The 26,082-nt window shown below is 40.2% G+C and overlaps 1 protein-coding gene across 1 annotated transcript in view; it reads left to right on the forward strand.

Moving 5' to 3' along the window:
- ADCYAP1R1 (adenylate cyclase activating polypeptide 1 (pituitary) receptor type I) overlaps window positions 1–19,391 on the forward strand; it is a 117,438-nt gene extending 98,047 nt beyond the window's left edge. The window contains exons 13-15 of the mRNA XM_009880485.1: window positions 10,198–10,327; window positions 10,555–10,596; window positions 19,203–19,391. Of these exons, the coding sequence (XP_009878787.1) occupies window positions 10,198–10,327; window positions 10,555–10,596; window positions 19,203–19,391 (361 nt within the window). The remainder of the gene's footprint in view (window positions 1–10,197; window positions 10,328–10,554; window positions 10,597–19,202) is intronic.
- The last annotated feature ends 6,691 nt before the right edge of the window (window positions 19,392–26,082 follow it).

Below are 26,082 nucleotides of genomic sequence, written 5' to 3' on the forward strand. Positions count from 1 at the left end.
ACTTATTTCATTCCAAACAAGATGTTTAAAATAGGTCATATAAATCTCACTTTAGGGTCTGTTTCTCACCACTGACTGCAAAGCTAGCATAGGGCGACAAGGCAAAAGGCATACAGCTATACTGTTAACTTTGAAAATTAGATAAGGTGGAACTAAATAATGACTTTGTTGAGAAGCGCCCATGCTTATTCTGTGCCTGGAGTGAATGAGTCTACCTGCACACAGTGCGTCAGGGCCTACAGTTGCTGTGGCAGGATGGAATTATATAGTTTGTTTTGTGCTCACAGAACAAGTTCAGTTTTCCAAACTGTTTACATCTGATCTGTAAGTCCAGGAGGTTTGTAAATGTAGCTGGTGTTTTGGCCAGGAAACATGTCTAGCTTCAGGAAATCCTCATCTATCGAGTAGCAAGTAAAAGTCCCACAACCAATAACAATATCAGGTGTAGGTAAGTAGGCATGTAGCATAAATAATAGATGGCATGGCTCCATTTTTCACTTTTTTTCTCTCTCTCCCATACAATCTTTCTACTTTCCCTTTGGTTAACTTTTTACTGTATTTTCAGTATTTTATTTCATTGGTTTGTTTTAATGTTCCTTTTCCTACTACTTATATGGTTGCCAATCCTATTTGTAGTGAGGTTACATAGATTTACTTGAGCAAGGTATACAAAAATTCTTACTGAGGCACAGTTTTAATTTGTACGAATCAAAATCTATCTTTATTGTGTTTCCCAAAGGATTTCCCTTCAGCATATTCAGAGACAACCCACAAACTCTGTCATTCCCTGTGTGCTATTAGTGACCTAAACCCAGAACCCTGATCTTTTTCATTATGGTTCTACATGGCCTTGGTAATAGAGTGTAACTTCATTCCCCTGAATCAGCATGCTCATTTTACTTCTCTTAAGCACCTCTGATAAATTTACAAAGTCTTTAGAATTGAATTGCGACTACTTTTGCCTCAAATTTGTGTACTCTTTCATTTGCATTAACTTGCCAGACTTCAAGGTGTTCAGTCTGACAAGATGGTCTTCAGCCACATCATACGTCACTCATTTAATCCTGGGAATGTTTAACTTTTTCTTTCCCCTTCCACCCTAGCACCCTCCCTCTTCCTCCCAGATGCAGCTGCAGTCCATGCACAGGACAATTGCGGTGAGACTCAGCTTGTTTGCCTTTAGCTGTCTAAAGTCTCGTATTTAATCTAAGCAGTCTAGTCGTCGTCTATGGTCAAACTGAGAGACCAGGGCACCTCCGTAAGACAATGCATCCCGTATGTCTTAGACGCCTCTGTTACACAGGTCAGTTCAGCTTCTGGAAGTGCCCGTTTCTTTCCATGATTGAGTGAGTTAAAGGTGATAGTTCAATTTAAATTTGTCTTAGATGCATATAGTTAGATGTGGCCAATTCCATTCTGTGTGTGCCTACAAAGATCTGAGGATCCTGTTTGATTCATGTAGTGTTTTGATATCCATAACCTCATTTATATTAATTTTCTTTTATTTGGCTATTTTTTCCTCTTTCCCATTTCTTTCTGAGGTTCTTGCCTCCTCTGTCTCTTCTCTCTTTCTGTCTTTCCTTCCACCAATGTTTCTACTTTGACCATAACTAACTAACTAACTAGTTTGAAAAAAGAAAGAGGGAGGAGGGCAAAAAAGGAAATAAAACTTGTATCAATTCTGTACTCTAAAAATTTTGGGTCACTTTAAAATATCTAACATCAGAAAAATGATTCTACCTAAATTAGCCAGGACGGCAGATAGCACTAAAATATTAATGTTTTCGTAAGAAGTCCTAGCAAAGTTTTCAGTCACAAGCCCATATGTAAACATCCCCTCACTGGGTGGGGAGCAGTAGTTAATTCTTAGATACTATTTTCAAAATCAAGTCTGCCCTTTCTGATAATTCTGGCAAATATCAAGTGCTGTCATGTTAGTTCTACTCACTGGAAAAACCTATAAACAAAATCCATACCTGCCAAAATACGGCATAAGAAGTAAAGGAAACATGGGTGGGGATTTTTTTTTTTTCCCCAGATTACCACAGCAACTTTAGACATGTCATTAAAGAACACTGTACCCTACAACACCCCATGACTAAGAGTTTTCAAAGTGATTATTGATATGTAGATGTTTCATTTTCAGGTTATGTCCCTTAAAATGTGTTCATAAGCACTGCTTTTTTCAACACATGCTAAGCAGCCCTCTTGTGGTAAAAATTGGTCTGATAAAATGTGTTTCAGATCAGGTGATCAAAAAATGAGTGAGATGCTCAAAATCCATAGTCACTTCTGAAAGTCTCCGGCATAGTAAAAAGGAACTGTCTCTAAAATTCCCTCTTTGTTTTTGATCAGTCTTAGCTGACAATTAATGCACAACTCTGTGAAGAACAGAGGTGGTGCAAAATTTTATTACAGAGGTGATACTCTAAAAGGAACAGTCATTTTCATGTTTACTTCCTTAGCATCATCCAATAAATGAGATTCATTTTGCAAGTTGAAACATGATTACTATTTCAATTTGCTGGATATGTGCAAGCCACAATATTGTATTCTTTCCAGCTCTTACGCTATAATCTTTAATAACAACGCAGCAGTCAGGTTTCCATTACCCAAAAGGAAAGAAAACAAAACAAAACTCTAGTAAATGGGATTTGCTTAAAGGTGTTAACAGTAGGGAAAAAATTAATCTGTTTTCAATTTTTTCTATTTTACTGTTCAGCTTATAAACTGCATCTTCCATCTATGGCTAGGTGAACACAGAACATAGACTGTGCGTATTAGCAGAGTAAGAGAACCAGAGTTTGATTTGTTTGAATAAAGGTAGATGTTTGCCTTGTAGGTGATATTGCTTTAAAAAATCACCATATTATCCTTTACAGTCAGTGGAGATTTAGTCAGGGGTGTTTGGTGTGCTGTTCATCCCATCCTAAAGTGGACATCTAAAATAGGTCAGATTTTCCCTGGCCAGTAAGTGTGTATTTCTCTCTTGACTACTTATTCTCTCTGATGATTCTCAAGGGACCAAAGATGTCCAGTTTACTTAGACATCTATACTGTAAATATCCCACCTTCCCTGAGGTGAACCCCACCAAAACAACCATATGTTGAAAACAAAACAAAGCAAAAAAAAAAATCTCCTCGTGAAAGTCATCAAGAGATTACGAATTTCAATTCTTATGTTTTTGAGCCTACCATAACAGATTCAAAGTCTCTGTCCCTCAGATCCCTCAAAATGCCTTCCCATGTTGTTTCAGATTACCCTTCTTGACAGCTGATTTGAATTACCCTCTCTCTAGCTAGTTGTAAATGTAAAGATCCCATTCTCCATAGCAGGTCTTACTAGAATACAACATGTAGAGCTAATGGTCCTGGTCCATAGCATATGTGCCTACTGCTTTTATGACCACACCATCTTAGTGTGTGTGATAAAAAATAAGGCGTACCTCTGAATTACCAGTCAGACATGCAGTTTCCGTACTGAACTCCCCTCCCCGTGCATCAAAGAAGCTGAGCGAAAAACCTGCTTTGGTGTCCTTTCTAATACTCTTCACTAATAAGAAGAGATCAACATTAGCTTGGATACTTAGATGTGAAAATGAGGAACATCTGGTCCAACTTCATCTTGGATTAATCTCCATCCTAGAAGTTTATGTTACTATCTAATTGTTCTCCACAAGCGTGCAGTCAACTTCCATTTAATATATTGTTCTGTTACCCTCTGTACGATACCAGACTGCAAAGGTCATGTGTATTTTGGATGCGTAATGCTGCCCGCCTGCCTCCAGGTTGTTCAATTTTTGGTTTGTCTGTGAATCAACACATCACAATTGCCAGCGACAGCCAGCGCATTTTAAATTTTTGTTGTTGTTGTTGTTTATTTTTGCTTCAGTCAAGCAGCTGGTTTGTGCTGTAATTTCATTCTGTCATGTCCGCTTTCCATCTTTGTGACGTGTCTCATGAAATGTGTTGAAAGTGACCTACCTTGGCCTGTTCACAATATGCTGAAAAAATTGCTAATCTTGTCATATTTAGCAGCTGCGTTCAGAAATGCTACTGTAAGCCTAAGAGGGCTAACCAGCACTCTTGCAAGATGTCAGAACTATCAACCATTACCCTGTAAGTGTACGCAATCCTGTGACGTTACTGTGTTTGTATGACGCATGTTGCAAGTAAATGAATGGATATGAGCAGAGGGGTAGTAACCAGAGAGCAAACATTCATTTAGCTCTTGTTGCATGTAGAATTTTTTTGTTGTTGTTGTTCTGTGCTTTTGCTGATGCACCACAATCAAGGATTTTAAGGTGGTTGGTTTTTTTTTTGAAAAACAATGTAATTATGGCTGATGCTATTTATGGTTTTGGGTAGTGCCTGTCTAGAAACTATTAATAGTTATTCTTTATTATACAGCAAAGAGGTGAGCGCTGGTCATACTGGGAGTAAATGTTTTTCACCTGTTTGTTAGAACAAGGGCAGGGCAGGATTGAGTGAATCAGACTCTCATTCAGTGTAAAACATCTTATGTCCATTGAACTGGGTGAAGTCGTGTTAGTATATCCCCAGGAGTGAGGAAAGGCTAAGGTTAACCTAGTATCAAAATATTATGTGTCTAGTCAGATGTCATCGTCAAAGATTTGCCTATTGAGTGTGAGGCATCTAGAAAAGTGAATAAATGTCGTTTAGTGTAGAGATGTGAATTAATCACTTTCTCATAGGGCACGTACAAGAAACTCACAGGATTCGTTCAGGCGAGGCGTACCTTTTAGAAATCTATTATACAATTTTCCTGATTAACTTTGTCCTGAATTTCACAGCAGTCTTATGAGTGCAAACTAACACTCTCAGAGATGACCTTCCACGGAGATCCAACAGTCCGGCATTTTGATGCAGAATACTTAGTAGTTACCTTTGACACTATTAAGGAAATAGGAAATAAGGAAAACAGACTGTTTTGTAACTTATAGCTGGATATTTTCTGATGTGTATTTGCTAGGAAAAAAAACACATTTAAAACATGAAAATAAATTTTCTCTGTGATGTCACGTGTCCTCAAGAGATTTAAGAAATAGAACAATGAAGACGCTCAAAAGATTCAGTCAACAGACTGGCATTGTGCAAAAGCAGATAGAAGAAATAGAGAATAGAAGAATAGTCAGCAGGTCCATATTTAGATTGGGAGAAGCTTGAAGTCTAAGAACAGTTAGGTAAAACTAGGTCCTACATTTAAGAGGAGCTAGTTTGAAATACAACATTCACTACTTAATCTAAAACTTGCTGCAGCATAGACTTCGTGTTGGGCCTCTGCAGAGAAACAAATTTTACATTAAGTAAGTGCAATGCTTCAGAAAGATGGCAGACTGACAACTGAGGTGAAATCCTCTACCTAGTCAACGGCAAGACTTCAGCCTGAACAGGAGTCCAAAAAAGCTCTGTACGCTTCCAGTAAACATAATTAAACCTTACTTTTTGTGTTAAAATATGAAAGTCTCAGTAAACTTCTACTGTTTTTTAAGTCCTTAATCTGAAGATGTGATTTATGCATGGGAAAATTAAAAAGCTGTAACCGATTCCTGTGTTTAGGTCTTTGAAAGTGATCCTACAGACATAATTAAGCTTTTGGAAAAGACATGTATGTGTCAGGGAGGTTACTGAGGTTCCGGAAAGTCACATGTTAACTATGTTTAGCATCCTTTTGATAAAATACTTTGGTTTATTAAACACGAGCTATATTAAGTGCTTCATTACTAATGACTTCTTATATCTTCACGGTTTGCTCTTTATCCTTCTATTTGAAATATTATCATGATTGTTTTTTATACATATTCATCACTGAGTTCCAGCCAAAGAGATGAGATTCCTCTAATCTAAACTTTACAAGGCAACAGTCCAGGCAATTTACATGAAAAAATCAGTCCAGATTCCCTTTGTAGTCAATGGAGATACTTAGGGTGTGATAAGGCCTTCCTTAGAGACAGATGATTCGTCCTTGCTCATAACTGCCTGTTTCTCTTCGTTGAGGATAAAGAGAATTAATGTAGCTAAAAATAGATGTCATCATTGCAGCTATGGGATAACTTTAACCTAGTCACTATATACATCAATAGATGCATTCAGCATATTCCCACGGGGTTTACAACAGGAGTCAGCTCCTCTTAAAGAGACACCTAGAGAAGGCAAGAACTATGCCTTAAAAGTGCCTTTTTCTCTCTGTTGGCTTTAGAGACATTATGTTAATAATTTCAGTATAGATATCTACAGTATGTATGTCCAAACCTCGGTGAGATGAGTATTGTTCTGCATGACTACCACAGACCTTGGTGGATTCACTGCAAAACTTTATAGTTGATCAAATTAACTTCACGTAAGACTCAGCCTTTAAACCAAACAATTCTCTTACTTTGAAGAAGCAGGCTGAAATAGCCAAACAACTACATAGTCTTCCTTCAAAGGCAATGGCTTTGCAGATATTTTTCTTCTTTTGAGAGATGGTCATATTTTGTCTCAAAAAAGTTGGGTGGTGAGAACCTCTAAGACCAAGGCAAGAAACTCTTTGCCAGAGTAAAAGTTATTCTGTATGTTATCCTTACCTTAATAGTACACAGTGTCATCTGTCAATTCTTATGTAAGTTACAATGGCTTTTTGAGCTGCACGACTTTACAATTAGTCCAACAGAAGCAGCTACAGTCCCAGCAGAAATGGCACAAGACAGTGCACTGGTGATACCAGGAACTGATGGAAGAGTAAGGTCTAAGCTACAGTTTTCACCACTCTCTCAGAGACAGAAAAGAGATTGACAACCACAAATCTCCTTACACAATTGCTCCTGGAGCTTCAGGTCCCCTGTTGTAGAGGATCTGTGTTTTCTGATGGCCTCCTTGACTCATTCGAAATGACATCACCACATATCCAGCTCAGCAGTTCAGCAGTTCCTACAGTTGAATCTGCAGGTTCTGAGTCTAGAGATATGTCTTTCCTGTTCACAGAAACTGGAAGAACCTATTTGGACCATTTAGAAGCCATTGGTCTTTGTTCCCTCTTGCACAGTTGCTCAAAATATTGTTTGTTTGTTTGTTTTATCTGAAGTGGAGTTACTGTGTTTGTTTAGATCATGGCATTAATTTATCTTCTAGAATCCCGTTTTGAAATGAGGAATAGGAACACACTGGAACATTCAGTAGAAATCACTGGAAATTCTACTCAACAATGCAACGGGATGTGTATTTTCATTTCCAATTCATTGGCAGTTATGTCCTATGTGACATCCATAGACACTTCATCAGTCTGCTTAATAATTGTGGATATGCAGTTGAAAAACAAAAACACCATTCCTTCAGAGACTGGTCAAAGTTGGACAACTTTTCTACTTTCTATTCCTTTTACTATAAAGATGTCTTCCCATAATTCAACAGAGGAGTAAGAAAGAACAGAGGACGCCATTATTTGTGTCTTTTTGTACTAACACTTTATGGAAAGGACACATTCATAGCCATGCTATGGGAGAAACTGTTTAAACTGTTTTTTAAGGAAAATAGCAGCTGAAAAATAGAATGTCAGCTTCAAGAAAAATCTAAAAACAGCTTGCTTTTTTTTTTTTTTTTTTTAAAGTAACTTTAAGACATTCTACCTGTTGGAATATAAACAAGGCTTTTTTCTAGACCTTTTGGAGAACATCTCTCTTCTAAACAGCCAGTTTAATAGAATGTCAGCTTCAAGAAAAATCTAAAAACAGCTTGCTTTTTTTTTTTTTTTTTTAAAGTAACTTTAAGACATTCTACCTGTTGGAATATAAACAAGGCTTTTTTCTAGACCTTTTGGAGAACATCTCTCTTCTAAACAGCCAGTTTAAGCCCAACTGAGTGATTATTGTCCTCAAAACATTTGGACACATTCCCTGGGTTTCTTGCTTGTCTGAAAGAGCGTGGGAAGAAAAGGGGATGAATATCTTCGGCTGTTACACTCCTGAGAATATCGTTGTATTCTTTAACAACTTCATTTCACCATTGCACATAAACTTACATGTCTCACAGGTACTGCTTTCAGTCTTCTTTCTTCCTAATGCTCTTGAAAAAACACAATTCATCATCATCCACACAGTCATTAGTATCTCTCAAGTTTTTCTTATCATTAAAATCTTCTTTTCATCTTTTTAGATCTTAATCAACTATAAACTGCAGAAAGTGTTTCCTCTTACATTTCATGTACTTTCTTCCTGACATTTATGACAATATTGAAGACAGTATCTCAAATAATTTGATGATGACATTATATTTCAAGATCCTACAAACTAATTGTATGATTAATCAGACATAATTAATGCCAGAAAACTGACAATAGGAAAAGTCTTCATCTTCATCTCCAAAATTAATCTCCTGTGGCTGTGGTGAGATACAACATATTAATACAACATACTAATAGACAATTCCATTCTGACTTTTAAATCAAAATAACACTTATTCTTTTGTTGTTGTTGTTGTCATTAATTCTGAATATAAAGGGTAACATACTTTGAGAGATTATCGAGATTATCCTTCTTTGTCCTACCTTGTAAACCTACCTTAATTTGATTATTTTTTTTTTTTTAAATTCCATGGCTAGTTTAAGACACTTATGTTCTTTACATCCTTTTTTGTTTATGGAGACAGTATTATTTGACCATCTTTTCCACACTGTTTCTGTTCCTTTTCATTAATTTGATTACACATCTATAGAGAAGAAGGACTAGAAGGGACCTTGAAAGGTCTTTCAGTCCGTTACACTGGGTCACTCCTGTACAACTTGCTTTTCCTAGAGATCACCAAAGTTGGAAACTCTGTATACTCTTCATCAGCCTGCTCCAAAATTATTCCTCTCTTGTTAAAAAACGTCTGGTCAGCGCCTAACTTTGTTATTGAGAAGAACTGTGTTCTCTGGTTTGTGGGGTCTTTCACCAAACTTGAGATTTGGTGTGCATCAGACTAAAGAATTATGTACGTTTAGTACAATCTCAAGGCAACAGCTGTGATGTATTTATCACCATTAGTGCACAAAGTATGGCTGAGGGACACCGTCAATGAACAGATGTCCCATTTCCAGTTTAGTATTGGCTAGAACAGCATATGTTCACAGTGTTCTTGGAGATGTATTAACTAAGTCTTCACTTTCAGTAAGACAAACACATCCTTTTGGAGATATTTTTGAGCATATGTTACAAATTCAAAGGTGTCTGCAATGTACCGTATAGATATAAGCAGAGTGAACATCTGAATTTGAAAAAGCATGCAGCTGTTTCAAAAATCTTTATAGCTTTTTAGCTTCTTTTGTCCTCCATCTACATCCTTAACTTACTTGAAGGAAATCAATTACATTTTTCCCCTTTGAGAATGTTCTGGAGTTTACTTTAGGCCACTCCATTTATAACAAAGAACTTGCCTTACTTTCAGATCAGCATTTGCTTTCTCTTGGGTCTTTTTTGCTTCTCAATCAGCAAATGACACTGGCCAAAACTGATGCATAAGGCTGGACCCCTGCTTCTGGGAATTTCGTCCATACTCAGTTAAGTGCTTACAAGTACACACGTTCATTTCCAGTCCTTCTGTTTATACCTGCTGTGTTTATTCCGATGCAATGGAAATTAGTTACACAATGGAATTACACTTAGGTTTCCAACAGTATAAATGAGACTGAAATCAAGACCTTGAGGAACAGTTATAAGAACATACAAGGGTGTTTTAGTTTTATTTATATTGCTGTTTTGGAATTTTTTGCTATGCAGAAATAAATTCACACACACATGCGCACACAAAAAAAAAAAAAAAGTGATTTCAAACACTCCTCTGGGATTAAGCAATTGGGTGAGAGGTTTATTACTGTGCTATGGTAGCAGTCTGAATCCCTTAGCAAGATTACCCTCCTTGAGTTTGGCACGGTGAAAAAATTCCTGCTTATAATAATGCACATTAAAATAACAGTACAGAGAATTAAGCATTACTAATGTGCTATTATTGTAGCAGTGTGAAGAAGTGGGAGCAAACTACAGTGTGTGTGAAATCACTGTTTGGGAACAAACGGGAATGTTGTATTTTTGTTTGTATAATTATACAGTGTATGTATTTCCCAAAAGGCAGGCAACAAAATATTTTCTGTGTTTTCTTCTTTAATTAAAGCACAAGTTGTTTATTACAAGGCTGCATTAAAGTTCTTTCATTCTATTATAACAGGAGACTGGCTCGCTCTACACTACTGCTTATCCCCTTGTTTGGAATTCACTACACGGTGTTTGCTTTTTCTCCTGAAAATGTCAGTAAGCGGGAGAGACTAGTGTTTGAATTGGGACTGGGATCTTTCCAGGTGATTATACAGTGTATTCTGCTTTTGTTAAAAAGAAATCTTTATTCATTATAACCACTTTGCATGCACAGTTCTCAGACTGTGTGTTTATTCATTTATGTATATGTTTTGTGTACTAGGATTTTGGGTTGGTTTGTTTGTTTGTTTGTTGGTTTTAACTCCAGTTATTTTCTAGCATTTACTAAAGGATTTGAATTACATTATTTTTTTCTCTCCCATTTGCCTAGGGTTTTGTTGTTGCTGTTCTCTATTGTTTCTTGAATGGGGAGGTAAGACTTTTAATATTTAACCTCCCCCACCCACCACCCCCATCCTATTTCCTTGTGGGAGTAACTGCTATTCTAATCCTTCACTGTAATTCATCATCTCCCATCCTCTGAGTGTGGCCTGTTAGCCAATTTCCTACTCATCTTGCAGACCACCCACTCAATCTGTATTTTGCAAGTTTGCCTGAGAAGGCTGTGGGAAACAGTGTCAAATGCTTTGCTGAAGTCCATGTAAACAGTATCCACTGCTCTTTCCGTGTCAACAGAAAATGTTATTTTGTTGTAGAAGATGATCAGGTTAGGCTGGCATGATTTGCCTGTTGTAAATCCTTGTTGACTTTTCCCAATCACCTGCTTCGTTTGGTTTGTAATAGTTTCTAGGAGGTGTGATTCCATTATTTTCCCAGGGACTGAAGTGAGACTAGTGGGCCTGCAGTTCACTGGGAGTAGAATGGAATGGAATGGAATGGAATGGAATGGAATAGAATAGAACAGAACAGAACAGAACAGAACACAATAGAGCAGAGCAGAGCAAAATAGAGCAAAGCAGAGCAGAGCTGAACTTCTTTTGGGCATTTGTAGATGGGTATGACATTTGCCCTCCTCCAGTCATCAAGGATATCCCCTGATCTCTATGGCTTCTCAAATATTATGGACAGTGTCCTTGAAACAATGTCAGCCACTTCTCTTAACACATTGTGGTGGATTCTACCTGGTCCCATAGATTTCTGTGGGCTGAACCCCTACAAGAGGCCCTAGACCAGACCTTCCTCCATTACTGGTGAGTTGGCACGTGTTGTAGCTACTTGGTCCTTTGACCTGGGGTCCAGCTGCACTAGTAAAGACAGATGCAAAGAAGACATTGAGATCCTCTGCCCCGTCAGCTTTATTAGTGACTAGTTTCCCTGTGTTGTTTAGCAAATAGCCCGTGTTTTCCCCATGCTTCTGCTTACTGCTCATGTGTCTGAAGAACTGTTTCTTGTTGTTCTTGACTTTTCTGGCCATTTTCAGTTCTAGCTCAGACTTAGCCTTTCTGACTGCATCTTTGCATGCCCTAGCAAGATTCTTGCCCTCATTGGTGGGTATTTAGGTGCCTTTCCACAGCCGGTATGCGTGGTTTATTTTTCTTTTAAGCAAAAGCTCATTGTTAAGACAACTGGTCTCTTGTTCTGCCTGCTTCATTTCCCTTTGTAGGGGACAGGCTCTTCTTGTACTTCAGGAGGATGTTCCAGAGCTTTCTTCCCACCACTCACAAGCTTCTTTGCCCTCCATGGATGCTTCCCATGGAAACCTTTGCAGCTGACCTCTGAGCATATTGAAATCGGCTCTTCTAATATCTAGGGTCTTTGTCCTACTACCAGTCTTGAGTGTGCTCAGCAGTACCTTAAACTCCAAAATATTATGATCACTATATCTAAGGCTACCATTAGTAGTTAGTTATGTTGTCAAGTAAGTCTTCTTGGTTTGTGAGTAGTAAATCTAGCAATCATAGAATCAATTTAGTTAAAAAAGGCCTTGAAGGTCATGAAGTGCAATCATTAACCTAACTGCCAAGTCCACCACTAAACCATGTCCCTCAGCAACTCATGTACATGTCTTTTAAATACCTCCAGGGATGGTGACTCCACCACTTCTCTGGGCAGCCTGCTCCAATGCTTGACAATCCTTTCAGTGAAGAAATTTCCCCTAATATCCAATATAAGCTCCCCTGGTGCAACTTGAAGCCATTTCTTCTTGTCCTGTTGCTTGCTACCTGGGAGAAGAGAGCAACCCCCACCTCGTTACAACTGCCTTCAGGTGAATCACAGAATCACAGAATGGTTAGAGTTGGAAGGGACCTCTGGAAAGCATCTAGTCCAACTCCCCTGCCAGAGCAGGGTCACCTACAGCAGGTTGCACAGGACGGTGCCCAGGCGGGTTTTGAATGTCTCCAGAGTGGGAGACTCCACCACCTCTCCGGGCAGCCTGTTCCAGTGCTCCACTACCCTCAAAGTAAAGAAGTTCCTTCTCATGTTAAGATGGAACTTCCTATGTTCAAGTTTATGCCCATTACCCCTCGTCCTATCACTGGGCACCACTGAAAAAAAGACTGCTCCCATCCCCCTGGCATCCTCCCTTTAAGTATTTGTAAGTATTAATAAGATCCCCCCTCAATCTTCTTTTCTCTAGACTAAAGAGACCCAAGTCCCTAAGCCTTTCTCCAGAGGAGCGATGTTCCAGTCCCCTAATCATCTTTGTTGCCCTTTGCTGCACCCTCTCCAGCAGTTCCCTGTCCTTCTTGAACTGGGGAGCCCAGAACTGGATGCAGTACTCCAGATGCGGCCTCACCAGGGCAGAGTAGAGGGGGAGGATGACCTCCCTCGACCTGCTGGCCACACTCTTCTTGATGCACCCCAGGATGCCATTCGCCTTCTTGGCCGCCAGGGCACATTGCTGGCTCATGGTCATCCTGTTGTCCACCAGGACTCCCAGGTCCCTTTCCTCAGAGCTGCTCTCCAGGAGGTCAGCCCCCAACCTGTACTGGTGCATGGGGTTATTCCTCCCCAGATGCAGCACCCTACACTTACCCTTGTTGAATTTCATCAGGTTTCTCTCTGCCCAACTCTCCAGCCTGTCCAGGTCTCGCTGTATGGCGGCACAGCCTTCTGGCATGTCAGCCACTCCTCCCAGTTTTGTGTCATCAGCAAACTTGCTGATGGTACCCTCTATCCCTTCATCCAGATCATCAATGAATATGTTGAACAAGACTGGGCCCAGTACTGACACCTGAGGGACACCACTTGTTACTAACCTCCAACTTGACTCTGCACCACTAACCACAACCCTCTGAGCTCTATCTGTCAGCCAGTTCTCAATCCACCTCACTGTCCATTCATCTCACCCACACTTCCTAAGCTTGCCTGTGAGGATGATGTGGGAGACAGTGTCGAAAGCCTTGCCAAAGTCAAGGTAGACAACATCCACTGCCCTCCCCTCATCCACCCTTCTAGTTACTTCGTCATAGAAGGCTATCAGATTAGTCAGACATGACTTCCCCTTGGTGAATCCATGTTGACTACTTCTGATAATCTTCTTTTCATCCAGGTGCTTTGAGATGACTCCCAGAACAAGCTGCTCCATCATCTTTCCAGGGATGGAGGTGAGGCTGACCGGCCTGTAGTTTCCCGGGTCATCCTTCCTGCCCTTTTTGAAGACTGGAGTGACATTGGCTATCCTCCCGTCCTCAGGCACCTCACCTGTCCTCCAGGACCTTTCAAAGATGATGGAGAGAGGCCCAGCAATGACTTCCCCCAGCTCCCTCAGCACCCGAGGGTGCATCCTATCAGGCCCCATGGATTTGTGTATATCCAGTTTATCTAACTGATCTTTAACGTGCTCCTCGTCAACCAAGGGATAGTCTTGCTTTGCCCAGACTTTGTCTGTTACCTGCAAAGTCTGGGTCTCACAAGGACTGGCCCGAACAGTGAAGACAGAAGCAAAGAAGGCATTTAGCAACTCCGCCTTCTCTGCATCATCCGTCACCACAGCACCTGTCTCATTCAACAACAGGCCCACATTTTCCCTAGTTTTCCTTTTGTCTCCTATATACTTAAAGAAACCCTTCCTGTTGGCCTTGACATCCCTCGCCAGGTTCAATTCCAAGGCTGCCTTGGCTTTCCTTGTTTCCTCCCTGCATACCCTGACAGCATTCTTGTATTCCTCCCAAGCAGTCAGCCCCTTCTTCCACCTATTGTAAACTCCCTTCTTCCACCTGAGCCTTTTCAGAAGGTCCCTGCTCAGCCATGCAGGTCTCCTTCTCCCCTTGCCTGATTTCTTGCTCTTTGGGATGCACTGATCCTGAGCTTGGAGGAGGTGACGCTTAAATAGCAGCCAGCTCTCTAGAGCCCCCTTACCCTCTAGAGCCCTTTCCCATGGGATTTGCCCAAGCAATTCTTTGAAACGATCAAATTTAGCCCTCCTGAAGTTTAGGGTTTCAACTCTACTTGTCATTTTGTCTATTCTACACTTAATACTGAACTCTGTCTTCTCATGATCGCTGCAGCCCAGTCTGCCCCCAACCTTTACATCCTCCACCAGTCCCTCTTTGTTTGTCAGTATCAGGTCCAGTAAAGCACCTCTCCTTGTAGGCTCCTCCACCACCTGAGTCAAAAAGTTGTCATCAATGCACTGGAGGAACCTCCTGGACTGTACATGCCCGGCTGTGTGGCCTTCCCAGCAGATATCAGGGTAGTTGAAGTCCGCCATGAGAATCAAGGCCTGTGATTGTGAGGCGATTCTCACCTGTCTGTAGAAGGCCTCATCAACTTCCTCATCCTGATCAGGTGGCCTGTAATAGACACCCACAACTGTGTCTCTCATATTACCCTGCCCCTTGATCCTTACCCAACAGCAATGCACTGTTCCTAGTCGGCACATCCAGCATCTGGAGCAAGAATATACTCCAGGAACCTGACAGAGGACTTGTGTACCACTGTGTTGTTTTCCCAGCAAATGCCTGGGTAATTCAAGTCACCCATGAGCACCAGGTTCTGTTGGCCTGAGACTTCCTTAAGCACCTGAAGTAAAGATTCATCAGCATTGTCATCCTGACTGGGAGGTCAGGAACACATACCTAACAAAAGATCATCCTTGATGACAGTTCCTCTAATCTTGATCCAAAGGTATTCGATAGAACTTCTGTGGTCTCCACAACTCACCTCCATACACTCAAGTTTTTTTTTTACATAAAGTGTAGAGTATTCTCACCAAGTTTCTGAGTTTTCTATAATATCATAACTCTCTGACTGGGCACAGAGCTCCAGTTTCTCCTGTTTCCTACCTAGACTACACACATTGGTATACACAATCTTAATGTGACTTGACTTGGGGTTCTTGCCTTTGGAGAGGTTTGGGAGAGCATTCCTCAGTACTCTGGTGGGCGAACTCATCCAACTTGCTGCTTATGAACATGCAGATGTCACAGCTTTGGACACTACCCTCCAAGTTCATTAGTTTAAGGCACAATTCACTAAGCCAATCTGCTCGTGAAGATTTTCCTGCATGTTCTAGGTAGGTGTATCCCTATTCTCCCTGGTAGTCTGTATTTGTTGAAGAATGTCCTATGATTGTAGAAAACAAAACCCTGGCACTGACACCAGCCACAACACCAGGTATAGATCTGCAGGATGCATCGGCTTCAGTCTACACCCCTATCTCTGACCAGCAAGACAGAAGAAAATATCATTTGGGCATCTGTCCCTTTCACTTGAGCCTCCAGGGCTCTGAAATCCTTCTTGAACTTGCCCAGGGTTTCCTTTACCGTGTCATTGGTGCCCACATGGAAAAGAAGGAGGTGATAGCAATCTGTGCTTTGAACTATTTGTGGCAATCTCTCTGTGACACCCTGGGTCTTGGCTCCTGGCAAGCAGCAAAGTTCATTTGACTGTATATCAAGCAGGCAGCTGGGTGCCTCAGTGCCTCTCTGCAGAGTCATCCACTACCAACACTCACCACTTCTTTTTGCAGCTTTCAGTATGTGTCACTAGTGCAGTTTCTCCCTGTGAATATTGCTCATTGGTTTTGTCTGCTGATAATGCTTAATATGTGTTGCTGGCTGGTACATAAGGAGAAGGAGAGTGAAGTGATAACCTGTTTCCATGGGTCACCAGAGACCGCAGCGTCTCCTTCTCCAAGGCGCTGTCTGTTCGCTGTCTGACAGTCCTTGGAGGTCAGCGCCACAGGACCCTAATATTTCTTCTTGCAAAATTTCAAACAATACTCTATCAATTTGTTGTTCACGCTATCTAATATAGTGTAGCCTGCTAACTTCCTCCTGCAGCTCCTCCATCTGCTGCCTGAATGACTCCACCAGAACTCCACCTTGACCAGGGTGCAGCTTCCACCCTTCTCCACCCAGAAGGCAGGGTTGCAGTCTTTGCATCCCTCCACCTGAATGGCACCTTCCCTGGTAGGCAGCTCTGTCTGGGTGGCTGCGTCCACCCTCCCTGGGCTAGCCCAGCTACGTAGCTGACTCCTGTCTGCTGCAGAGCACAGCCCTTGCCTGGTCTCTGCCACCATGCTTCCAATAACCTCAAAGCACTGCCTAATAAACCCTTCTAATTCCCTGGAGACCTCAAGGTGCTTGGTAGGCTTGCAGAGCCACCAGCTGGTTGGAGTGATGGAGTGGTTGGAGCTGCAGGTGAGCAGAGCAGGCGGCAGCCCAACAGCTGAGGGAGTGAGTGGCCCTTCCTATGTGAACTGTCACACAAAGTGCGGATCCCAACAGATGCCACGTCCTGTTGCTGATGCTGCTCCCAACAGACACCATGCCCTGTTTGCACTCCTGGTGGGGCGTTCCCCAGAAGCCAATTATATGCAGCTTCCCATGGTTTGACCTGGCCATGGGGACAGCCAGAACCACCCGACTGTTGCCTAGTCCTCTCGTGAGACCTGATGCCTCCTGGCCGGTCCCTCCACACATACAGCCCAAGGGTATCAGATGGCCAGAAACCTCCCCAGGCACCCTTGGGTGCCTTGTAAGCCTCACACTCCTCTCAGCACAAGGCAACTGCGGCTGCTGCTGCTAGTGTCAGGTTCCCACCTTTGGTTTTTTTCTGGTTCACCCATTCTGATCTCCAAATCAAAATTCCCCTGGCTTTGTTTATCAGACTGAATACCTGAGATAGTAATTTTCTCAATTAATGAAAAGACTCCCTCCTCAAGGCTGCCTTAAGAGGAATATCTACAGTTCATCAACTCTCTCCTCCACTGATATACATCTGTTGTGCAGTCCAATAGGAAACTTCTCCTACAATCACCTTTTTGTTTTGTGAAGGAGGATGAGACCATCTATTTCTACCAGTTTTAGTGCAGTAGGTGTTCTATGCTTGTTCACATACAGCGTGCAGTAGCTGGTCTGGTACAAAAGGTCTCTAACTACTTGATCCAAGTGATTCCTTCTCAGATAACCATTAAAATGTCTTCAAGTTGATTAAACAATCTTACAGGTAATTTTTTTGCTTATGAGCTTAGTTAAGGTCAGTGTTAAACACCTCATAGGTAAATTTTAAAGCATTATTTGTGCTTCAGTCCCATGTAGCTCAGAAGGTGAATTCTGGATCATGCCTTGCTGCAATTAGTGGCTGCATTCATATTTAACCAGCTGGCATTACTGGATATCCACTTCTCCCTCCTGCAACTGTTGTTTCATCTATTATCTTCCACAAGTGCTAAAAGAAAATCCAGAAGGTCTTGTCTAAAACTACTCTGGAGATAAGCACCTTCCAAGGTAACACGCAGAGTATGTCAGATTTCCTGTGACCCCTTGGAGGCAGGGAGGGGATGGTTCTTAGCCAAACTAACAACCAGATTAATTAAAACCATTTTACCTCTCAAGAAGTTAGTGAATGTCTTGTGCCTCCACTAAATTACTTTGGGTAGGAAAGGGTTCACCTTTGTTATATTACACTGTTACAAATGTAAATACTATTTTCTTTTTGCAGAGGTAATATACCTCCATACTCTATCTAATCAATACCTATCTTTATTTTAACTAAAACAGAAATTCAGAGGTACTAGAAAGAGAATGCAAGTTTTTCAGTTAGATTTTTTCTTCCTGTAGGTAGTGTCCATGCAGTTGAAGCACTTGTTTAGCATTTTGGAGTATGCTGGTCCATTTCAACAATTGTATTAGTCTAGGAAAATCTAGCAATGACTGCTAAAGACAAGAACACCTTTGACGCAGAAGCTCACTGGAGACTGGAAAAGTATATAGGGAAAATATGTCTCCATGTTTCCTTGTTCTTACACTACTTCATTCAGAAATATGCTACAGGCTACTGTCAGAAATAACAGACCAAATAAGTGATGGTCTGAGAAAGTACGATCATTCTTATTTTAAATCCTTACGGTCTTATGTATATACGTACACACATGTTCATATACCTAGCAAGATTGCCGGGTAATCAGCAATAAACAGAAGGTAGAAAAGCTATAGAATTATTTGCTTATTTTCTAATTGGACTTCTGACCATGGATTGTTTTACTGTTGGTGATTTACTGCGAGTGCCCATGAAAAAAAGGTCAAGGGAAAAGAGGGTGTCATAGATGTATATGAACCCAAGCCATCATCTGCTTAGACGTGATCTGGAAGTAGAAGGTAAAGTTTTCAGGAGACATCCTGAATCCATTAATGGCAGGTGAGAGACAAACTGCCTTTGTGGACGGGCTATTTCATTACTGTCTAACACCTTTTGGTTGCTGGTTTCTTTGGCTCCTTTTTATGTATTTGGCACTGGCCATTGATGAAAACGGGATATTTTTTTCCAACAAGCTAACTAAAGAACCATGTTGGAGTTAGTGTTGAACAGGTCTTCTATGCACCTCTGGGGTGATCCTAAATTCTCTGAAGTCAGAGACACAGAACCCGGGCTGTTTCTCCCACTACATGCCTGGACCTCTTTCAGACATGGAGAAGACACTTCAGATTTCCTAGAAGTGAAGAGCTTAATAATAGTCTTAAAAATTGTTCTGTGAAATTGTGGGTTTATTTTCTAAACTTGATAATTTGTCAGCATGTCCTCGAGCGGCTAAGTACATAAAAAATGACCTTTTGAAGTTTCTCCCTAAAGGTGCAATCAGAAATAAAGAGAAAATGGAGGAGCTGGAAAGTCAACCGGTATTTTGCTGTGGATTTCAAACATCGTCATCCTTCTCTAGCGAGCAGCGGAGTGAACGGGGGGACACAACTCTCCATTCTGAGCAAGAGCAGCTCTCAGATTCGGATGTCCAGCATAAATGCGGAGAACCTAGCGACATGAGCAGCTAAGGAAAACAAATCAATCAACAACCAAACCAAAAAATGTCCCTTTAAAAAGAAAAAATAATAATCATAATTTTGGTGGTGGTGTAGGTCCCTTTTTCCTTTCCTTTCCTTTCCTTTCCTTTCCTTTCCTTTCCTTTCCTTTCCTTTCCTTTCCTTTCCTTTCCTTTCCTTTCCTTTCCTTTCCTTTCCTTTCCTTTCCTTTCCTTTCCTTTCCTTTCCTTTCCTTTCCTTTCCTTTCCTTTCCTTTCCTTTCCTTTCCTTTCCTTTCCTTTCCTTTCCTTTCCTTTCCTTTCCTTTCCTTTCCTTTCCTTTCCTTTCCTTTCCTTTCCTTTCCTTTCCTTTCCTTTCCTTTCCTTTCCTTTCCTTTCCTTTCCTTTCCTTTCCTTTCCTTTCCTTTCCTTTCCTTTCCTTTCCTTTCCTTTCCTTTCCTTTACTTCCTTGTTTGTAAAGGTGAAAAAGCAAAGGAAATGTGTATATATATCTTTTTAACAATCACTGTAAATACCCAACTGTACTCAAGGCCATTAATGGAAAAATGTTTAAAAGTTAAACAACAGGCCAAGCCCACCCACTCAATGATTTACATTTCAGAGCATCTGCAAGTAATCCGTTGTCAGTCAAAAGTAATAAGTGATTGCTGTGCAGTTGTGAACCTTGGTTGCCAAACTGATACTAATCTGTGAATGGACATGATCATTGTTATTTCTCAAATTGTTTTTCCTTTTGGTTTGGATTTGCCTTTTTTTTTTTTTTTTTTTTTGTAGTCAAACGTATCTTAGCCTGTCCCTGTCTTTTGGCATGTGAATTTCTGCAGTGTTTCTTTTTTGAGTCTTAAGATGGAGCTACTATGCTTGGGTTAATCAAACCAGCCGGTTCAGGAAGAACTCCAGAAAATTAAGTTTGTGGCTGGATTTAGTCAGACGTACCCAGTGGACTTAAAAAACTGCTGTGCCAATGTGAAGCTACATAGCTGCCATTACTCACTGGGGGGACTCCAGGCAAGACAGACGGGATCAGCTGTCCTTTTCTGTACCCAGGGACACTTCTGAGAATGCTTTATGTTCTAGCTAAGCTGTGAATTTTCTAAAAGGGCCATACAGTTGAGATATATCTATATTTTTGGCATTGACTTATCGATTGGTAGATTGATTGATTGATTGGATTCTTTGAATAATAAAAATAACTGTCCCCTCCCTCCCACCTCAAGAGCAAAAGTCAATTCCAGGATGGCCTTTCCTCCAGATAACCTTGAACCCTCTGCGTCCATGTCCAAACATGGCACGTTCTTGGGTAGCACTGTCACACAGAGTGTGGTGCCTTTGAAGCTGGTTGACTTCTGTGTGTTGACTCTTCCCTGCCAGAGCAAGATGCACAAGAGGGATCTGGCAGGATCACCCTGGAAGGTAAAAGTCATCTACATTTGGGGAGCAACTAAACTGAACAATAAGATGGCATGGAAGGAAAAGAGAAAGACTTTGGATGACTTCCCACACCTGGCAGTTTTCTCTCTCTTTGGATATTCTGTTTGTTTAACCATCAATGATCTTACTGCTTTTCTTTGAGAGGAACTAAAATGTTCATTCAACCTTTGCCTTGTAGTTAAAGCCACGACTGGTACATATCTACTTCAATCAAATGTTGACGATGTCAATTCTTAAAAGTCTTTATACAGCGTATAAAGGCTTTGAGGACCATCCTAGCACTCACTTCATTTTGGATTTATGAACTGATATATATATATAGAAATATATATATATGTGCGTGTATGTGTATGCATATATTAAAAAGCAAAAACAAAAATGACATTTTAAATGTGAAGTTTTGAACTGAAACTAATAGTAACCAGGAAATTCAAAATTCAGGCTTGTTCTTTGGTGTTAGTTGACATGATCGTGAACTAAGAAAAAAAGTGGAAGACTCAGAATTTTAGTGTCAGCTGAGTGTGAGCTTTTAATTTCACTGGTTTTTGTTAGTTTAGGTAAAAAAAAAAAAAAGTTTTAATGTCATTTTAAGCATAGGTTTTTAAAAATAATGCTATTTTCCTTATTTTTAAAAGGAGAAAAAAAGGTCTCAGAAAGTTGTGACAGAGATACTGATTATAATACTTAACACATATAGTGCTTTATGGGACATAATCTGTTTTCAGTTGTAGCAGTGTAAATGAATGTAAAAATAATTTGAAGCAGACAGAAATGTTGAGATTGACTTCATATTTTTACAGGCTCATGCTCTTATGAGAAGCTTACACCCCTTTCAGGTGAAATCTACCCTTGCACAGAGGACCAGCAAAAAGTTTTAAATTTCTTTCATTGTACTCCAGTATTTTAAGTGCAAGTTAAATGATCCAGACACCTTTTTTCAAGTCTGCAGCGTTGATTTGCTGCTCTGAGAGCAGAATTTGTCCCCCTGTACCAGACTGTCTGCAAAAGTCACTATTTTTAACAGATAGATTTGAGCTTCCTCTCTCATTAGATGCTGCTAAAAGCTATTTTAGAAAGCTTCCCAAGGAGACATGCACTTTGCAGAACAAAAAGACATGGGAGATGGGGAAAGTCAGATCTATCAGGTAGACGCATATTTGGACATTTTTTAAATGAGACTATCAGATGTTAGATGAACAGACAACACTTAGTTTTGTAATTTCTGTAATATGGGCTTTCACAAGGTATTACATTGACGATAGTCTAAGTGTACGATTTAAAAGAGGTCAAAAAGTATATTTTGCATGAATGGCTAGCAGCCAAATTTCAAGCATCAATAAATCAGAACTTTTGAGAAAAAGGTATTGAATAACTGCCTCTAGTTGAAGACTTTTTGCCATGTTTCAGTCTGGAGCGAGAAGGTGTTTGGATCTTTGTTTTATTCTTTTTTTGGTTTGGGTTGGGTTTTTTTGTTGTTGTTGTTGGGGTTTTTTCGAGGCTTTTTTTCTGAGTTTACTTTTGGATTCTGTTGTTTTCCTGGCTGTCCAACAGTGCTCTGCAATTTGAGTTGGTGGATCTCAGTCCAGTGCCTCGTGGGCAAGTGTCCACATCACCAAAACCACCCTCCAGTCATGCACACTGGAGACCAGGTCCTCAGCTAAGTTAAAAACAATACAGAAAGCTGTTGTTATTGTTAGAACAAAGCCACTTCACTTTGGCTTGGGATTTGGCCTCAGCACATTACTATTACTAGTAGGTTTTGGTGGTCTCAGCAATAGAGGTGAAGGATTGAATAGTCGTGAAAACTTGGACTTGCCCCTTAAATTCCTAGAGCTAATGCTCAGGAACAAGACAAGTTAGAAGGCAGTGGAGGGGAAATTTCTGTTGCAGTCCCTCTTTTTCTTGTTCAGTGGACAAACTGAAGTTTTTGGTACCTTTCCTCAGCACTGAATTTACTAGAAGAAATGGTATCTCTTGAAATATTTAATATATAATATATTATACAAGCAGCCCCCTTCTATTATGATTCTTTTATTGGCGGTGTTGATGCACTTCCAAATGTGGCTTTCCTTAGTCACTTGAACTTTCTCAGCGCTACTGGAAAGATCATACTTCAGGTGTACATAATTATCTAAACCAGACTGATGCCATCACACAAATTAGTGCTCAAGAAATCTTTATGTTGAATGTAAGCTGAAGATGTTGGACATGCACGGCCACCATTCACGGTGGCACTCATTTCTATTTGTTTCAGGATGGAAGAAACCAATGGGTGGTTTGCTTCTAAGTGTGTGTAAATATCAATTGAGTGTAACAGTGTTTCGTTTGATTTTTCACTGTGAAATATATTTTGGAGCTAGAAAGGCTATGTTATTAAAAACAATACATAATTCAAAGAAAAACAAGTGTGCAGTGCTCCTTGAGCCATTTTTTTCTACCATGTTCATAATGCATTTCTTGTCTAATTCTCTTATTTTGCTTTTGAAAATGTACAAAAATTTCTGTGCTGCAGCTTTTGTGACTATTTACTGTATCTAACCACTGTTTGATTATTGACTTTTCGATATGGAGTGCTGGTACTACAGGACAATTAACATCCCAAAATGAAAACTACAACCTATATTTCAAAGGACAAGGCTTGTTTCACTGATGCACGGTCATCTCACTTCCAGCTACATTTAGTGTATCTGGAACTCAGAGGCCAGGTAATGAAACTTAAATGCTTAGTTGTGGGAGTTTTTATTTATAGAGGAAAAATACCCAAGTTCCTCTGCTTCATTTAAGTATTTCTATTTGAAAACCAGGTGTTAAAATGGGGTGGTGAGAGAAGGGAGAGAGTTCAAGTCAGGTGATTCCTGAATGAAATGCAAAAAAGGTGCAGTTTGGAAGTTAAATTCAGTTACTTTATTTGGTGTCTAGCAAATAAAGTTGGTGTCCTTTTCAGCATCTGTGCATCATTGCAGCTAAAGAACTGTGTCTTGCAACTACAAGGCTAAATAGCAACCAGAACGGGGCAGGAACTGACTATGCTGATAATTTGAGATTACATTTGCCAAGATGACTCTGCCTAGACCCTCTCCATTATCAATGGCAAGTGTGAGATACCTTCCAGAAGGGAATGCAGAGCAGCTCATAGGCTCATAGAATCATAAAATCAACATCCCAGGCTGGAGGGAACCTTAAACAACCATCTGGTCCAACCTTTCATGGGAAAGCGAGCTGATTATCTATTATCTCTCACCCTGTCTTTTGCATCTTATAAACTTCCAGTGATGGGGACTCTACCACTCCCTGGTAAGGTTGTTCCAGTGAATGATTTTTCTCACTGTAAAAAATTTCTTTCTTGTACCAAGATGAAACCTCTCCTGGTGCAACTTTTACCTGTTCCCCTTGTCTTCTCTATGTAGGTCCTTGTGAAGAGACAGCCTCCATCCTCTTTATAGCAGCCCTTTAAGTACTGGAATACTGTGATGAGGTCCCCCCGAGCCTTCTTTTCTCCAAGGAGAAAAGACCTAACTCCTTCAGTCTTACCTCAACATGCAGGTTGTCCATCCCTTTGATCATCTTCATGGCCTTCCTTTTGACCCTCTCCCAGCTGACTGTGTGTTTCTTGAATTGTGAGGACCAGAACTAGACACAATACAGTGTTTGGTAGGCTCCTGCTCAAAACCTGAACTGGGAGAGCCTGATGTTTTTCAGCAGTGGTGAAAGGATTGGGTGCCATGATTTGCCTTGCCCATGTCATTTTGTACAATTGTGTTTTTTCATAATATTGTCATATCGATGATGGATGAAATGCTGCTTCTGTATAGCATGATAACTTCTGTGCTTGTATTTGAAGCGCTGTGTAGGACCTCTGGTAAACTCAAAGATTCTTTCTTTTTTTTTTCTTTTTTTTTTTTTTTTTCATAAATCCCATGGACAAAAGAAATTCGTAACTAAAAACATGCAAAGCCAAAATGGTCAAGAAGAAAACATTTAGCAGAGTTAAAGCTGATGGTCTATGATCCTCAGGTGTTCCAGAGCAGCACAGTGCCATAAAGACACTTAATCTGAAGGAAACTCTGTAATTGCCATTATTTTCACAGGCTATTACTCCCACTCCTAAAATGATCAACTCCCCTTTTAAAATTCAGTAGTCTTTTCTTTTTCTCACCTTCTCTTCCCACTGAAAAGTTATTGTAAAACTTCACTGTTCTGGCAGTTAGAAACCTTTTTCTGAATTCCAAATGAAAATAACTCCTGGCTCACTTATGCTCCTTTTCATACTAGTCTTGCCTCCAGTTCCTTTCTCCCTTCCTAAAATATGAACAGCTTTATTTCAGATAAAGTCTACAGTTTGTCTTTGACCATACAGCTGAAAGAAAAGACTAAAAATAATTATGCTATTAAGCTGCATTTGTTTCGGCTCTAGTCTCAATTTGGGCAGCACAAACAATCTGAAGAAGCAAATACAGACATATGCAAATCCATTGAGAACAGCAGGAAAATTAACTGGAAGCAGCATATCAAGCACCCTGAAAAAAAAAAAAAAAAAAAGTAGCAATAAAAACTGAGAAAGATTTCCAGTTGTTGAAAGTGTATAAACAAGGTTTTGGTTTTCAGCAGCTTTTATTCAGTCAGATCTAAAGGCAGAAGTTATCCCAATATTCTTCTTTTCTCTTTTCAGTTATAGTTGCAAGAGAAGCTGTATTGCTGCTGTTTCTAATCAAAGGGTTAGGATACTCAGTCAATATACTGAAGGAAATCAACATTCAAATTAGTAAAAATATACTCATTGTGTCAGCTTGTGATGTTTCTATGCTCATCTGTCTGACACGGCTACTAAATGCCTACTAAATCTGGCCTGTGAACCATGCAGATACCTAACTTTACATTATCTTTCCAGCCCAGCCCTGCCAGAAATTACATATCACTATTTCAGAGGATATAGGAAAAAAAAAAAAAAAGTCACGTCCTGAGTGACTTTAGTAAACAGTGGCAATAAAAGAAATGAAAAACCCAATCATTGAACTGGCTTTATTTGCCTTGCGGTTTGAAATTGGTTTTCAATAGCATTTCAGGAACAGTTGCTTATGGCAGAGGTTTTAAACCTCTGGTTTGTGAAGATTTCAGAGACTCTTTCTGAAACAACCGTGATTAAGGAAAATATGTTCATTCATTGTATATAGCAATATGTGCTTGTTAGGTTCCTGAAGGGTTTTCGTCTTACCTGTAATTATATGAAGGCTCCGATAGATCAAAAAAAGGTTGAAAAGTACAGGT

Source organism: Charadrius vociferus, unplaced genomic scaffold (assembly GCF_000708025.1).
Source record: "Charadrius vociferus isolate BGI_N301 unplaced genomic scaffold, ASM70802v2 scaffold12, whole genome shotgun sequence".
Taxonomy (NCBI): Eukaryota; Metazoa; Chordata; class Aves; order Charadriiformes; family Charadriidae; genus Charadrius; species Charadrius vociferus.